The sequence below is a fragment of the Callithrix jacchus genome, chromosome 10 (assembly GCF_049354715.1).
Source record: "Callithrix jacchus isolate 240 chromosome 10, calJac240_pri, whole genome shotgun sequence".
Taxonomy (NCBI): domain Eukaryota; kingdom Metazoa; phylum Chordata; class Mammalia; order Primates; family Cebidae; genus Callithrix; species Callithrix jacchus.
The window spans coordinates 121,414,351-121,428,977 of record NC_133511.1 but is presented as its reverse complement, the minus strand read 5'-3'; the positions used below and the strand labels follow the sequence as shown (position 1 = coordinate 121,428,977).

At 58.0% G+C, this 14,627-nt stretch overlaps 2 protein-coding genes across 5 annotated transcripts in view; both read right to left on the bottom strand.

Annotated features, from left to right (window-relative positions):
* Nucleotides 1–629: 629 nt before the first annotated feature.
* On the bottom strand, nt 630–12,825 carry RPS6KA4 (ribosomal protein S6 kinase A4). Of its 4 annotated transcripts, none has more exons than XM_054241019.2 (17): nt 12,706–12,825; nt 12,547–12,618; nt 11,621–11,839; nt 11,409–11,524; nt 10,763–10,870; nt 10,458–10,538; nt 10,265–10,368; nt 10,010–10,160; nt 6,849–7,013; nt 4,304–4,432; nt 3,979–4,112; nt 3,783–3,876; nt 2,941–3,114; nt 2,667–2,861; nt 2,169–2,328; nt 1,816–1,979; nt 630–1,563 (listed from the first exon to the last, which is right to left on the bottom strand). In XM_054241019.2, the coding sequence occupies exons 1-17, from the start codon at nt 12,758–12,760 to the stop codon at nt 1,366–1,368; spliced, it is 2,319 nt and encodes a 772-aa protein (XP_054096994.1). In that variant the 5' UTR covers nt 12,761–12,825; the 3' UTR covers nt 630–1,365. The 4 variants fall into 4 exon arrangements, with proteins under 4 accessions (XP_054096994.1, XP_078197421.1, XP_078197420.1 ...); XM_078341295.1 differs by having other exon boundaries at nt 12,593–12,618; XM_078341294.1 differs by lacking the exon at nt 4,304–4,432.
* The window catches only part of CCDC88B (coiled-coil and HOOK domain protein 88B), an 18,179-nt gene continuing 16,335 nt past the window's right edge, over nt 12,784–14,627 (bottom strand). Inside the window, exon 27 of the mRNA XM_054241017.2 lies at nt 12,784–12,921. Within this exon, the coding sequence (XP_054096992.1) occupies nt 12,914–12,921 (8 nt within the window). The 3' untranslated portion in view covers nt 12,784–12,913. The remainder of the gene's footprint in view (nt 12,922–14,627) is intronic.

Genomic DNA, 14,627 nt, shown 5'->3' with positions numbered 1-14,627 from the left:
ATCATGTGCTTGAGTCCAGATTAGGTCTTGCCTGAAGCTATTGCGGAGCTGCGTAGTTACAAGAACCCCCTAAAACCCTGCGTTTCGCTTAAGCAAGTTTTGGTTGGGTTTTCTGTTACAGACAGTCCCCGACTGACTTTGGCTGGACACAAAATTTTCGACTTACCATGGGTAATCCCAGTAAGTCAGGAAACTCCTTACCATTTATGATTTCTACTGAAAGCCTATCGCTTTGGCACATGGTAAAGTTGAAAGCCTGTAAATCAAACGATCCTAAGTCAGGAACCGTCTGCTGTGTTGCAGGCATTAAAAAATGCATTTTCGGCTTTCAGCATTTTCTATTTAGGTTGGGTTTATTGGAATGTAGGTCTACCCTAAGTCAAGAAGCAGCTGTATTTACAAGCGGGAGAATCCTAAATGATGCCCAGCAGAGCTGGCCAGACATACACCCAGGATGAGAGTGGCGCGCTCCTACTGCTCATAGCAAAAGCCAAGGAACAAAGAATACCTTCTTGTCCAGAAGGGTCTGCCTGGGCCTCCCCACTGAGATCCCAGACTCCACCGGCCGGCAGCCTGTCTGCCCAGGATCTCTGCTACAGACGCCCACACCATGAACGAGAACACACAGATGCCACAGACAGCACTGGGTGGACTTTTATTTTAAAGTTAAAGGCACAGCCTAGATGGGCTGAGGCAGTGACCATGGATGCCCGGCCCAGATCCCCAAGGCTCCACCCCCAGCCGGGAGTAGCTGTGCCAAAGGGGAGGGGGTGGGTGAGAAGGGGGCCTCCTCTTTCAGGGACCACCTATCTCCTTCCTTAGCCCCAATAGGGGAGAAGCAGATGACATAAAGTGAGGCAGAAATGCTTCAAGGGGTCCCCCAGGGCCTCTCCCTCAGTCCCCCCAACACAGGTCTTTGGTGGACATAATTGCACAAACAGTCCATAAAGTGACAGTTGAGGGGTGCCCCTCCCAGGAACGGGGCCTCAAGGGAGAACAGAGGAGGGGGTCCCAGCTTAGGAGTAAGCACTCCTAACTCAGTGCTTAGAAGTGGCGGAGGGGCCCTTTCCTGTTGGAGCAGTGCCCCCTGAGGGGCCTTCTGCCCAGAAGAGGCAGTGTCGTTCGTGGGAGAGGGCCCCCCAAACCCACTCTCCAGCAGGCCCCCCCTTCCCTGCATCTCTAACTCTATCTGGTAAAAAAAAATTCTCTGCTTATAAAAATACTTCTGCTCTGTCTGGGAGTGGGGTGGGGTAGGAGGGAAGGAGAGTCCCTAGGGATCAGGTCACCGCTGGCAGAGGCCTCCGGTAGTGAGCCTGGCTCCCAGGTCACAGCCCCTATGAGGGAAGGGGGTCACAGTGGCGGGGATTAGGAGGGGGGCAGGGGGCCGTTGGCTCGGCGGGGGGCCCCCTTGGAGGCTGCGGGGGCTCGACCCGGGGCGGCTGGTGCAGAGGAGCCCCGGCGGGAGGCGGTGGCGCTCCGCAGCTTCTGCTTCCGCCGCTTGGCCAGGGGTGCGTTCTCCACACTCTTCAGGAAGAAGCCCTCCCGCTTGCCCCGGTTGAACGCCTGGCAGAAAGGAGGAAGGGTGAGTGCCCCCATCCCCGCCTGACGCCGGCTTCCAGATCCGAGCTTTGGCTGCGATTCCCAGACCCTGCCTCCACCCGCCTAGGTCAAGGCCGATAGGGCCTTGGCCTACAGATCGACTTGAGGCCGAATCCGGTTCACCTCACCTTTCTGGGCTCCCATGGCCTCGCCTCCCCAGGACCCACCTCTCGAGGATCCGGCCACCCCTTCCCTTCTACAAACCCCTCCCCTTACCATGAAGGTGGCGTTGAGCCCCGAGCGCACCGCGGGCCCGGAGGACTCAAGCACATCTGGCGTCCGGAGCGGGGGCGAGGAGCGCGCGCTGCCGTCCTGCAGCCAGGAGCTGCCCCGCAGTCCCTCGAGCTTGAGCCGCTTGGCGGGGTCCACGGTCAGGAGCCCTGGAGGCGAGGCAGGGAAGTGTGGGGAGGAGCCTGGCGCCAAGGCTGAGCCCCAAAGAGATCGTAACAGCCCCACTCTCCTCCCTGCCCATCCCCAACCAGTACACTTGACCCAGGACCATCCCTGTCCCAGCGTAATCACATGACCTCCCCCTCCCCAGCCATGGTCTGTGACCTCCAGCTCCGCACCTCGGACCAGCTCCTTGGCTTCCTCGGATACGCCCTGCCAGGCCTCCCCGTCAAGGGAGAATCGCCCCTCGCGAATTTTGCACATGATCTCGGCCGCCTGACTCTGTCCGCCCTGGCCAGAAGCCCCCTGGAAGGGCACCTGCCCCGACAGCATCATGTACTAGAAGGGGTGAGGGGAAGGTGAGACCGGCCCAGGCTGCAGAGCTGAGGCTGACCCCTCAGCTCCCACAGAACCACTCACCTCCCACCCAGGGCACTCCCAAGACCCACGCGTGGTGAGCCCTGACTTCTAACCCCCAATACACGGATGCTCCGACTCCAGCACCAGAGCGACCAGACTCTATGTCAGAACCACTCCCCCGTCCCCCGTCCCAGCCTCAGACGAAACCCAGCCGCCCGCACCAGGATGTCCCCTGTTCCCTTCCTCCTGCTGCTCCACATCGGGAAGACCCCAGGCCCGAGCGACCCTGACCGCGCCTCAAGGCCCGCGTCCCATACCAGAATGACGCCCAGGCTCCAGAGGTCACAGGACTCGTCGTAGCCCTGCTGCGCCAGCAGCTCGGGGGCCGCGTACTGCAGCGTGAAGCAGGGGGTCTGCATGGGCCCCCCGGGACTCTGCGGCCGCAGCCGCGCGAACCCGAAGTCGATGATCTTCACCGGGGCCCCGGGCGTGTCGTCCGCGTACAGGATGTTCTGCAAGGGCGGCGGGGCGGTGGTCAGAGGCAGTCCCTGGCGCCACAGCCCTGCCCGGCCGCCAAGGCCCCTGGCCCACCTCCGGCTTGAGGTCGCGGTGCACCACGCCCGCCTCCTCGTGCATGAAGCTCACGGCCGACACGAGGCTGCGGAGGATCTGACTCGCCTCGGACTCGCTGAAGTGCCGCTTCTTGCGGATGTGCTCCAGCAGCTCCCCGCCCCGCAGCAGCTCCAGGACCAGGTACGTATGCAGCTGCGGGCGGTGTGACGGGCCACGGTCACCACCCACCCACCGCGGCGGGCCCCACCCACCACCCAGGCCTTGCGCCCGCCCTCAGGCCCAGCCCATATTCGAGCACCCCCTCCTCAAAGTCCCTTTTCTCTCTTTTATTTTTTGGAGGCAGTCTGGCTCTGTCGCCCAGGATGGAGTGCAGTGGCTGGATCTAGGCTCGCTGCAATCTCCAGAGCTCAAACGATTCCCGTGCCTCAGCCTCCCTCCCAAGTAGCTGGGATTACAGGCGCGCCACCATGTCAGGCTAACGTTGGTATTTTTCGTAGATACAGGGTTTCTCCATGTTCCTAGGCTGCTCTCGAACTCCTGACCTCAAGTGATCCGCCCACCTCAGCCTCCCAAAGTGCTGGGATTAAGGGCGTGAGTCACCGCGCCCGGCCAAAGTCCCTTTTCTCGTTCTTCCTCAGCTCTGTCTTGCTGTCCTCAGGCCCTGCTCCCCTGAAATCCCGCTTCCTGCACATCCCTGGTCCATTCGGGCCGATTTAGACTCCAGGCCCCGCCCAGTCCGCCCCTAGATCATGCCCGAAGCGCCCCTCGAGCCCCGCCGCCTGCCTCTCTTCTCTCCTCCCTCCCCAGGCCGCCCACCCCCGGCCGCCCGTGGCGTTTGGCTCCGGCCCGGAAGCCATCACCTGGTCTTGATGCACCTCGTGCAGATTCACCACGTTGGGGTGTGACTGGCACAGGCGCAAGGCGGCCACTTCGCGCTGCGTGTTCGCCTCCAGCCTGGGGGGCGGAGCAGGAGGAGTTAGGGTGGCCGCGCTCCGGCCCCGCCCCCCGGACGGCACTCTGCCACCCCCACCCCTACCCCGGCCCAGGCCCGCACACCTGCGACTGAGGATCTTGACCGCGAACTCCTGGCCGCTCTGACGCTGGCGGCAGCGGCGACACACAGAGAAGCTGCCCTGGCCCAGCGCAGGCTCCCGCAGGTCCAGCTCGTACTGCTGGAAGAAGGGCGAGTCCTGGAGGCAAAGGCAAAGGCGAAGGAGGTGAGTCAAAGGTCCCACCCGGGAGCCCCACGGCGCCACCACACCCCATGTCGGAGGGGCTTGGGACCCCACCGAGCTCACACTGCCGGCACTGGGTGAATCTAGGCCTAGAGACCCTGGGCCTGGGCCTCTCCCAAAACCAATTTCTGCGCAGCCCAGCCCACCTGCATCATGGCGCTCCTGGCCACCGCTGCCCGACCTGGCCGGTCTCCAGCACCAGGTGCTTCCAGCACATCGGTCATCACTGCGTTGTTGTGATCGAAGAGGATGGAGGGTGCCACAAAGGAGTATCCCTGAAGGGTGGGAGTCATGGGATGGGCATGGGGGCTGGGGTGTAGGTGAGGAGACTGTTCGGGAACCTGGCAGGCAAGACCCTGGACAAGGGGGCAGTGGGGGCTTTCCAGTTGCGTCCTGGTACACACAGGATGTATGGACACATTTTATTCCACCTGATTTTACAATCACTTGGGGCCATGTCTGTCCCCACCAGCCTGTGACTCCAACTTTCTCATCACAGTGACCACCTCTTCCTCCCCAGGTGCCAAGGACCGACTGCACTGAAAAGACCACTGAATGTATTGAAAGCTTGGCCTAAGTTCACGCTTGGCTTATGAGAATCCAGCTGTACCCGCCGAGAAAAATAACTTTTATTCCTCCCTTTCAAGCCAGACTTGGGCTTCTTCTGCAAGGGGAGCTACTGAAGAAATGCAAAAGGAAACCAGAGTTGATTCTGTGCCTTTCCTAAAGATCCATGGCCTGGCAATTCGAGGAGTGGGTTAATTGTAAGTGGGTGTTGTGGCTAGGCACAGTGGCTCAGGTCTGTCACCCCAGCAGGTGACACCCTGGGAGGCCAAGGCAGGAGGATGGCCTGAGCCCAGAGTTCAAGACCAGCCTGGACAACATAACAAGACTCCATCTCTAAAAAAATGTAATCAGCTGGTTGTGATGGCACTTGCCTGTAGTCTTAGCTATTGGGCAGGTTGAGGTGGGAGGAGCTCCTTGAGCCCAGGAGTTGAAGCTTGCAGTGAGCCATGGTTACCCAACTGCACTCCAGCCTGGGCAAAAGAACAAGACCCTGTCTCTCAAAAATAAATAAACGAATGAATACATTTAAAAAATAGTAATTTTTTTAAAAAACTGGCTGGGCATGGTGACTCACACCTGTAATCCCAGCACTTTGGGAGGCCAAGGCAGACAGATCACAATGTCAGGAGATCGAGACCATCCTGGCCAACACGGTGAAACCCTGTCTCTACTAAAAATACCAAAATTAGATGGGTGTGGTGGCAGGCGCCTGTAATCCCAGCTACTCAGGAGGCTGAGGCAGGAGAATCGCTTGAACCCGGGAGGTGGAGACTGCAGTGAGCCAAGACCTCACCACTGCACTCCAGCCTGGGTGACAAAGCAATACTCCATCTCAAAAATAAATAAAATAAAATAAAACTATGTGTCATTTTCTCCTCAAAGTGCCTCCTAAAAATGTAGTACCCAGATCAGTACCCGAACATTTTAGGCACTTACTACACATTTCTGAATCATTAAATGAAAAGCACTTACGAATTCATAGGAAGAATTTTCTCATGAGGACTGTGAGACAACGGAATTTGGACATTCAAGCAGAGTTCTCAATTCTAAGAGCTTCGCAGAGGGACGTATCTAGCCATACTTGGTCTGTGTTAAACAGACCATGCTGGTTTATTTAGTGATAATGATATGATATCATTATGGCAACATGATAAACTGGGCAGAAGGAGGTGCTGTCCACAGAGGACTGCAGCTCAGAGAAAGGGTGATCCCTGGGCCAGAAGCTTGCCAGGTAGATTACTGTAGGGAACGTACTCCAGGTATTGGGAACAGCATGTGCAAAGGCACAGAGGTGTATTCTAGAACCACTGAGCAGTTTGGTCCTGCCCTCCAGGACATCAAGTAGGAAAATGATGAGAACTGAGGCTAAGGTTCTGAGCAAGGACCACATCATGCAGGACCTCAATGATAAGCAAAGGGAGTTTAGACTTGTCCAAAAGGCGTGAGCTTCTAAAATTCAGTGGAGAGGCCTGTTCCCCCAGGAGTATAACATGCTATGCCAAGGGCATAGCTAGGACACTCCCAGGTGTCCACGTGAGAAGTGAAGATTGTTTTGTTTGTTTTTTTTTGAGATGGCTTTTCACTCTGTCATTTAGCCTGGAGTGCGGTGGTGAAATCTCGGCTCACTGCAAACTCTGCCTCCCAGGTTCAAGCGATTCTCCCACCTCAGCCTCCTGAGTAGCTGGGGTTATATGCGTATACCACTGCACTTGACTAATTTTTGTATTTTTAGTAGAGATGGGGTTTCACCATGTTGGCCAGGCTGGTCTCGAACTCCTAACCTGAGGTGATCCACCCAAGTCAGCCTCCCAAAGTGCTGGGATTACACACCTGGCAGCAAGTGAATAATTTTAAACAATATTTTTACATAACAATAAAGAGATGATGGAAAAGAAGGGAAATTAACAGGTTTAAAGATAAACCATGAACTATCAAACACACATCCTGCCCTGGTGGTCTCTGTGACTGACAACCCCAGGTCCCCTATAAGTGGAGACGTCTAGGGGAGATACTGAGTCCCACTCAGGACACAGGGCCTAGGCAGTGTCCTCGGGTCAGCCAGGACTGAGGCAGACAGCAACATCTCATCTCTCCTGCATCCGGATTCCATGAGTTTCCCCTCACCTGAAAGATTCGGGGGTCTCCAGGTGGGGGGCTTCCAGGGGGTGAGTAGACAGGCTCCAGCCGAGTGAATTCCTCTGCAAAGTTGCCCACATCCAGCTCTGAGCGGATCTGGGGCCTGAACGGGGCTGGAACCTTCCTGGCAGCCAGAGCAACCCAATCCAGGCCCTGAGGAAAGGGAATCAGAGATTAGGTGTCAAAGGTCAGGAATCAGTTACTCTCTGCACTCAGGCCACCCTCCCTGGACAGTTCCTCCATGAGGCAATGGCCCATCTGCATTTGGGATGGACAGCTATTCCTCCTGCCTCCCTGGCTTCTTTCTCCCTCTGATAACACAATCCCTATTCCCCTTAAAGAATCACCATTCCACCACACTTAGTTCTAAACTTTTTTTTTTTTTTTTGAGACGGAGTTTCGCTCTTGTTACCCAGGCTGGAGTGCAATGGTGCGATCTCGGCTCACCACAACCTCCACCTCCTGGGTTCAAGCAATTCTCCTGCCTCAGCCTCCCGAGTAGCTGGGACTACAGGCGTGCGCCACCATGCCCAGCTAATTTTTGTATTTTTAGTAGAGACGGGGTTTCACCATGTTGACCAGGATGGTCTCGATCTCTTGACCTCGTGATCACCCACCTCAGCCTCCCAAAGTGCTGGGATTACAGGCGTGAGCCACCGCGCCCAGCCTAGTTCTGAACTTTTAATAGAATTGGCATGAAAAGGTCAGGTGAGGTGGCTCAGGCCTATAATCCCAGCCTTTTAGGAGGCCGAGGTGGCTGGATCACCTGAGATCAGGAGTTCAAGACCAGCCTTGTTAACATGGTGAAACCCTGTCTCTACTGAAAATACAAAAATTAAAATTAAAAATTAAAAAAAATTAGCCAGGAGTAGTGCACATCTGTAATCCCAGCTACTCGGGAGGCTGAGGCAGGAGAATCGCTTGAACTCAGGAGGCAGAGGTTACAGTAAGCTGAGATCACGCCACTAAACTTCAGCCTGGGTGACAAGCGAAAACTTCACCTCAAAAAATAAAAAAAAGAATTGATGGCCAGGCACGGTGGCTCACACCTGTAATCCCAGCACTTTGGGAGGCCAAGGCGGGTGGATAGCCTGAGGTCAGGAGTTCGAGACCAGCTTCAGCAACATAGTGAAACCCCGTCTCTACTAAAAATAAAAAAAATTAACTAGGCATGGTGGTGGGCAAGTGTAGTCCCAGCTACTCAGGAGGCTGAGGCAGGAGAATCGCTTGAACCCAGAAGGCAGAGGAGCCAAGATCGCACCATTGCACTCCAGCCTGGGCAATAAGAGCAAGACTCCGTCTCAAAAAAAAAAAAAAAACCAGAATTGGTGTGAAAAATCTCTTTCTCCTACTGTACTGAAATCTAGGAGGATGTGGTCCGGGACTGCTGGGGACCCTCTCAGGGGTAGATGAAGTCCCCACGCAGAAAAGCAGAAACAAAAGACTTAGTTTCAGCACCTGGATGTGGCCTTGCCTTAAGTCAGACCACTTTCCCGTGGCCTTTTCACTTATGGAAACCAAAACATGCCCTTTTCTGTTTACGCTAATGTGGCAGAACCTGTTGATTGCCTGTTCAATGTCCGTTCTCCCAGTCCTCCTTAGTACCGTAGCCCCAGTTTTATTCCAGGACCCAATATACACAATTAAAAGACACTTTACAAACGTGCTTGCAGTTAGGGGTGACCAAAACGTATCAGCAAAGATCGTTAGGTAGGACTCCAGGAAAAGATCCTCAAGAGGGAGGTTGCTAGTTGGCAAGTTTTTTGCCCCTTCTCCTTCCTCCTGCTCCCTGACTGGGAGACAGCCTAGATGGCAAGAGCTCCAGCAGCCATTGTGGACCATGAAGCAACCCTGGGGATAGAAGCTACATGCTAAGAATTTTCAAAAGTTAAAAAACAAAAAGAAAGAAAGAAAAGCTTGGATGCCTGAAGACAACATGGCACTGTAGCCCTGGTCTGCTAATCTGGATTTCTTTTATGTGAGAAGAAAAATAAGGAACCCGTGTCTTGTTTAGATCACTGTTCATTCCGATCTCTGTTGCTGGCACCAACAGATACCACCATTTTGAGTTGGACTTTTTGTCACTTGCAGCCAAGATGACTGACTCAGGCTGGAAGGCCCCAGTTCTACCACCAAGGCCCTCAAAACTGCTATCACCAAAGAAGCTGTCGAAAAAAAGGCAGAAGGAGGCCCGGCACAGTGGCTCACATCTGTAATCCCAGCCCTTTGGGAAACCAAGCGGGCAGATCACTTAAGGCCTGGAGTTTGAGACCAGCCTGGTCAACATGATGAAACCCTAACTCTACTAAAAATACAAAAATTAGCCAGGAGTGGTGGTGCGCATCTGTAATCCCAGCTACTCGGGAGGCTGAGGCAGGAGAATTGCTTGAACCCGTGGGGTGGAGGTTTCAGTGAGCTGAGACCGAGCCACAGCACTCCAGCCCAGGAGACAGAGTGAAACTCTGTCTAAGAAATAAGAATCAGGTCATTGTGAGGGTGATATGAACTCACGTCCGCAAAGGGCTGGCACACAGCAGGCATTCGCTGTCACAAGGCCCTGCTGGGTGATAACACTGGCCAGGCCCAGCACCTGTCGGTGCAGTCTCACGAGGCCAGATTCACTCCGCCCTGCACTTTAACGTGCATGTGCTCCTAACAAGCGAGCAGATGCCCATGTGTGCCCATCCACCGTCTATCTGAATGACAGGCACACAGACTGTACAGGGACAAGGACAAAGAACAAAATGCCTGGGCAGGTGCTGAGAGCCATAAGTGTGGGTTTAGTACTGATTTGGGCCAACAGGAGATCTATCTAGAGCCAAGGCCTGTTCCCAGCTCAACACCATTTACTGTGCCATCTGGGGCAGGTCACCTGCCTTCTCTGAGTCTCCAATGACAGGACCAAGCAATCCATTCTCAAGCCCCTGACAGCCACAACAGCCAATGAAGCTAGAATTTTTTCTTTCACCACATATCTGCCAAGTTCCAGTGGGGATGGATGCGAAGAGAAACCGGACTTACACACTTGCTTTCTTTCTCTGGGGGGATTTCCAAATCAAGTGAAAATGACCAGGCACAACCTCCACCTGGAGCAGCAGCCCCGCCTGGGCATGCACCAGGAGGTGTGGGGCCCGAGCCAGGCACCTCACCTGGAAGAAGGGGTGGTTCTGGACTTCCTGTGCCCCCTGGGGCCCCGCGCCCAGTCGCTTCTTGGGATCCTTGCAAAGTAGCCGCTGCAGCAGGTCCTGCGCCACAGGCCCGATCCGAGGGGGGAAGGGAGGGGAGCACTTCAGGATCCGTCTGGGGGGATTGGGGGGGCGTCAGGGGCAGCGAGCCCCCCCCCACAGCCCTGCCCAACCAGGCCCTGCAGCCCCCTGGTGCCCTGCACGTCCAGCCCTACTCACCGAGACACTTCAGCCTGTGTGTTCCTCTCGCCCTCCAGAGTAAAGGGAGAGGCCCCCGTCAGCAGCTCAAAGAGCAAGATGCCCAGGCTCCACCAGTCCACAGCCTGCCGTGGGGAGCCAGGGTGAGGGCCTGCATCTCCCCTGCCTCATCCCCCTTTCCTCCTCCCCCAGCTCCACTTCCCTGCCAACCTACCTTGCCATGCCCCGCCTTGCTTCGGATGATTTCAGGGGCCATGTATTCTATGGTGCCACAGAAGGAGAAGGTCCGCTCTTTCTGGGAGGGCAAAAGGTCCTATTTGGATGTCGAAGCCTCTCCTGTGCCCCCATGCCCAACAAGGCCCAAAGTAAGACTTGCTCAACTTGTGAGGATGGAGAGCAGAGCCGTGGAAACGTCACGGAGTTATTCACTTCTGCACCCCCAGAATGCAGGCCCAGAGCAGGAAGAGGCAGGAAGAAGGGCTGGCTGGGGCGCCACAGGCAGAGCCAGCCTCCACTCACCTCCTCCGTCAGGAACTCCTTGCTCAGCCCAAAGTCCGTGAGGACGATGTGGCCCTCCGAGTCCAGCAGCACATTCTCCAGTTTCAGGTCTCGGTAAATGATGCCCAGCTGGTAGGAGCAAGAGGGGCGCTGAGGCTTCTCCCCCAAACCTCCTCAGCCCCTGCAGCTCCTGGGCCTGCTCAGGGTCAGGAGACCCCCCAGAGAAGATCATCTGCCTGTAGAGGGGTCTTCAGGGCAGAGCCACTGAATAAGAAAGGCCATTTAAGATATAAAGCAAGGAAAGAGGGACCCGGGGGACAGGCCCTAAGGTCCCAGAGAGAGGAAAGTCTGTGTGAAGAGCCCAATTTCAAGGAGGCCCTGGGAGCCAGGGCGTGAGGTTTCCATTTGAGGAAGTTCTGTGAACACAGCCCAAGTTCCCTGAAAGAGGAAAGCCCCTTCAAGGAGGTGCCAGAGGAGGGGACCCCCTCCAGGCCACACTGAGGCTTCTCGCAAGGGGTCCTGGGGAAGCAGCTCTAGTTCCCACCCCACTCACCACTGGGCCCCCAGGAACCCCAGGGGGAAGCCTGAGGCTGCCCAGCACGCAGGCTCCTCGGAAGGCCCAGACCCAGTTCCCATGGCAACCGCCTGTGGCCAGGTCTTCACCCACCTTGTGCAGGTGTTCCAGAGCCAGCACTATCTCACCCCCATACACGCGCACCTCAGCCTCCTTGAAGTACTGGCGCTGGTAGAGGTGGGTGAACATCTCCCCGCCGCTCACATAGTCTGGGAGGTGCAGTGGGAAGTCAGGAAGCAGCCCCATCAGGTGGCCTCGCCTGCCCCCAGCCACTCCACCCGCGTAGGGACGTGGCGTGCGCTCACCCAGGATGAGGTGCAGCTTGGCATCCGTCTGGAAAGCGTAGTGCAGCGTGACCAGGAAGGGCGCCTGGCGCACCAGCTCCAGCACGGAGCGCTCGGTGCGCGTGTGCTCCTGCGTCTTGGCGCGCTGCACCAGCGCCGCCTTGCGCAGCACCTTCATGGCGTACAGCTTCCCCGCATCGTGCCCGCCCGCCTTCCGCACCAGGAACACCTTGCCGTAGGCTGTGGGAGCAGCAAGTGGGCGGAGGGTAGGCGGTGAGCAGGAGAGCGGTGCAGGCTTGGGGGTGGGGGCGATGCCAACCCAGGAGGGTGTGCAAATTAGGCGAAGGAGCTGGGGCGAGAGGCAAGTGTGCAAAAAGCTGGCCGAGACTTCTAAGGAGAGGGTGTGCACAGCCCGGGAAGGCGCCCAGCAAAACCAGGGAGGGGATGTGCAAAGCTGGCGGGGAGCAGCAACTCCAGGGGGCCTGCTGCGAGGCGTGGGGGCGGGGCTTGTGCAAACCCGCCAGCGACCAAATGGATGTGAAAAGGTGCACATGCAAGGAAGGGAGGCAGAGGTGTGCACCTGGCTGGGGACGGGATGTGCAAACCAGCGCTGGAGCGTTTGCCAAATGTGGGAGGGGGCGCTCGTATTGGCTGAAAGGGAGGAGCTATGCAAATAACTTGGGAAGGGTGCAGGCCCCCTCCCCAGGGTGTCGGCAAATCCCGGGGGCATGCACGCACAGGACCTTGCAGGGAGGAGCGATGTCAACGTGGAGTGCCCTGGAAGTGGGCATGCAAAGCCTGGCAAGGCAGGGCGGGGCAGGCAAGGCAGGCTGTGCCGGGAAAGGGTGGGGGGCCTGCCCAGTGGCCTGGCCCAGGCCCAGGAGTGAGCAGGCAGGAGGTCCGGGGCACCGCGCCTGGGACGCCTGCCCGTGGATGGGGGTCCTCACCTCCCGTGCCCAACACCTTGAGCAGCTCGAAGTTCTCCACGCTCACCTTCTCCTCGTGCCCGGTCAGGTTGGCTGCGGGCACAGGGGGCGAATGAGCCCAGCCGGTCCATGACCCGGCCCGACCCACTCCAGGCAGCCTCGGTCAGGCCCCACACCCACCTTCTGTGATCCGCAGCTCCACGGCGCAGCCCTCATCCTCGTCCTCGTCCCCCATGGCGGGCGGGTCTCTGGGGCCCGCGCGGCTCAGGCTCCGGGCGGCGCCGGTTACATGGCGGCTCCGGCCGGGGCGGGCGCTTCCTGGTGCCGCCTCCGGGGCCGAGGCGGGCGCCGGCGCCGCCTCCCGGCTCCCCGCCCTGCGCGGCCTGAGTCAGGCGGCTGGAACGTGACAGCACCGGTCTGCGGGTGGGCCGCTGGCTGGGGCGGCCTGGTCTCCCGAGCCCCCCAATCCCCCACAGGCCTCAGGATCCTGCGCCCCGGGACCTTACTCGACTCTCCGGGGAACTGAAAACACCCCGTGGGAACCAGCCCCGGGCCCGTGGGGAACCTGGAGCCTCTGGGGCATTTGCTCCCAAGCCAGGGGTCTGCCGGGGAATGCCTGCTGCAGCTAGTGGCCGGAGGACACCAGGAACCTGTGCCCCAAGGTGGGGGGCGGGGTGCTCCCACAGGCGTCTATAAAACTCTCCTTCCAGGCGGGGCACGGTGGCTCATGCCTGTAATCCCAGCACTTTGGGAGGCCTAGGCGGGTGGATCACAAGGTTAGGCGTTCAAGATCAGCCTGACCAACATGGTGAAACCCTGTCTCTAAAAAAAAAAAAAGAAAAGAACTCTCCTTCCACCAGCGCCAGCCCTGAGGGCAACCAGGCATCTTCTGTCCAATTCTCTCAACACCTGGGAAGCGAAGGACTAAATAAAAATCACAGCCCAGCAACCTCATGTGTGACCTCATGCTTTCGACCACAGCCAGGAGGGAAAGGCAGACATAGTCCCCTTGGCAGGCTCAGGCCGGACCTCTCCCCCTCACACTTCTCCCCCCTCACATCTCTCCCGGGGCACCTCTTACTCCTGTGGCCTGGGCCCTGGTGCTGGGCAGACTGAGAGAGGAAGTCACTCAGCTCTCAGGCAGTGGGGCCCGCCCCACTCCATCGCCCCAAGGGTGGCAAGCCAGGTTCGTCTCCCCAGCGGACTGGCCTTTACAAGGAGGAGCCTTGTCGCGGAGTGGGGGGCTGGAGCCAAGCCTGGGACCCCATGGCCAGGAGAGGTGGCCAGCTTTCTGACCAGTTCTCTGTAGATGGGGCCTGCAGAAGCACGGCAGCCCCAGCCACTGTGCAGCTCCCACTATGTGCCACCTGCATCTCGTGTGTTCTGAGCTCTCCTAGCTCAGAGCAGTACCCAGCTTAGAGCCCTGAGTAGCCTCAGGAAGGGCTATCGGCACCACACGGGGCTGCCCCTCCCCATGAGGCCCAGGGCCCCTGCTGACTGGTCCTCTGGAGCCTCTGCTCCCTCTTCTTCTTGCCTTCCCCTTCTTGACCACCGACAGGCCACCTAGCACAGTGGGACAGCCATGAGAACCACCCCCTGAGGCCGGTGGGGAGGGACTCTCAGCTCCTCTGCCAGCTGGGGGCCAGGGGGCCCACCCCACACGCCTGTCCTCTGAAGCCTTGGCTGAGAGGAGGAGGGACTCAAGCTGCTGCAGGTCACACCGGGGAGGCTGGACGGGCCGCCTCTCCCAGCTCTGCACTACCCAAGTTCAGGCTGCCTCATCTCAGCCCCAGGCAGCCCCACCCTCCCTGGGCAGCCCCAGGTACCCTGACTCACATCCTGCACCCCAGCCTAATTGCCCCCCTTCCCAGGCACCATGCTAGAAGCCCTGATCAGAGAGCCAGCATCCCTCCCACCCCTCATGGCAGCCCCCAGCATTAAGTGATGCCCCACTGGACCATGAACTCCCCGGGGAGGGGCTCAACCCCAAGGAAGGAGGGGTGATGGGGAGGAGGAAGATGTGAATGGAGAGAAGAGGGTGCCCTGGGAGAGGGTGGGGGTGGGCCACACCCCTGAGCCCAGATCTTCGACCCCAATCCCTG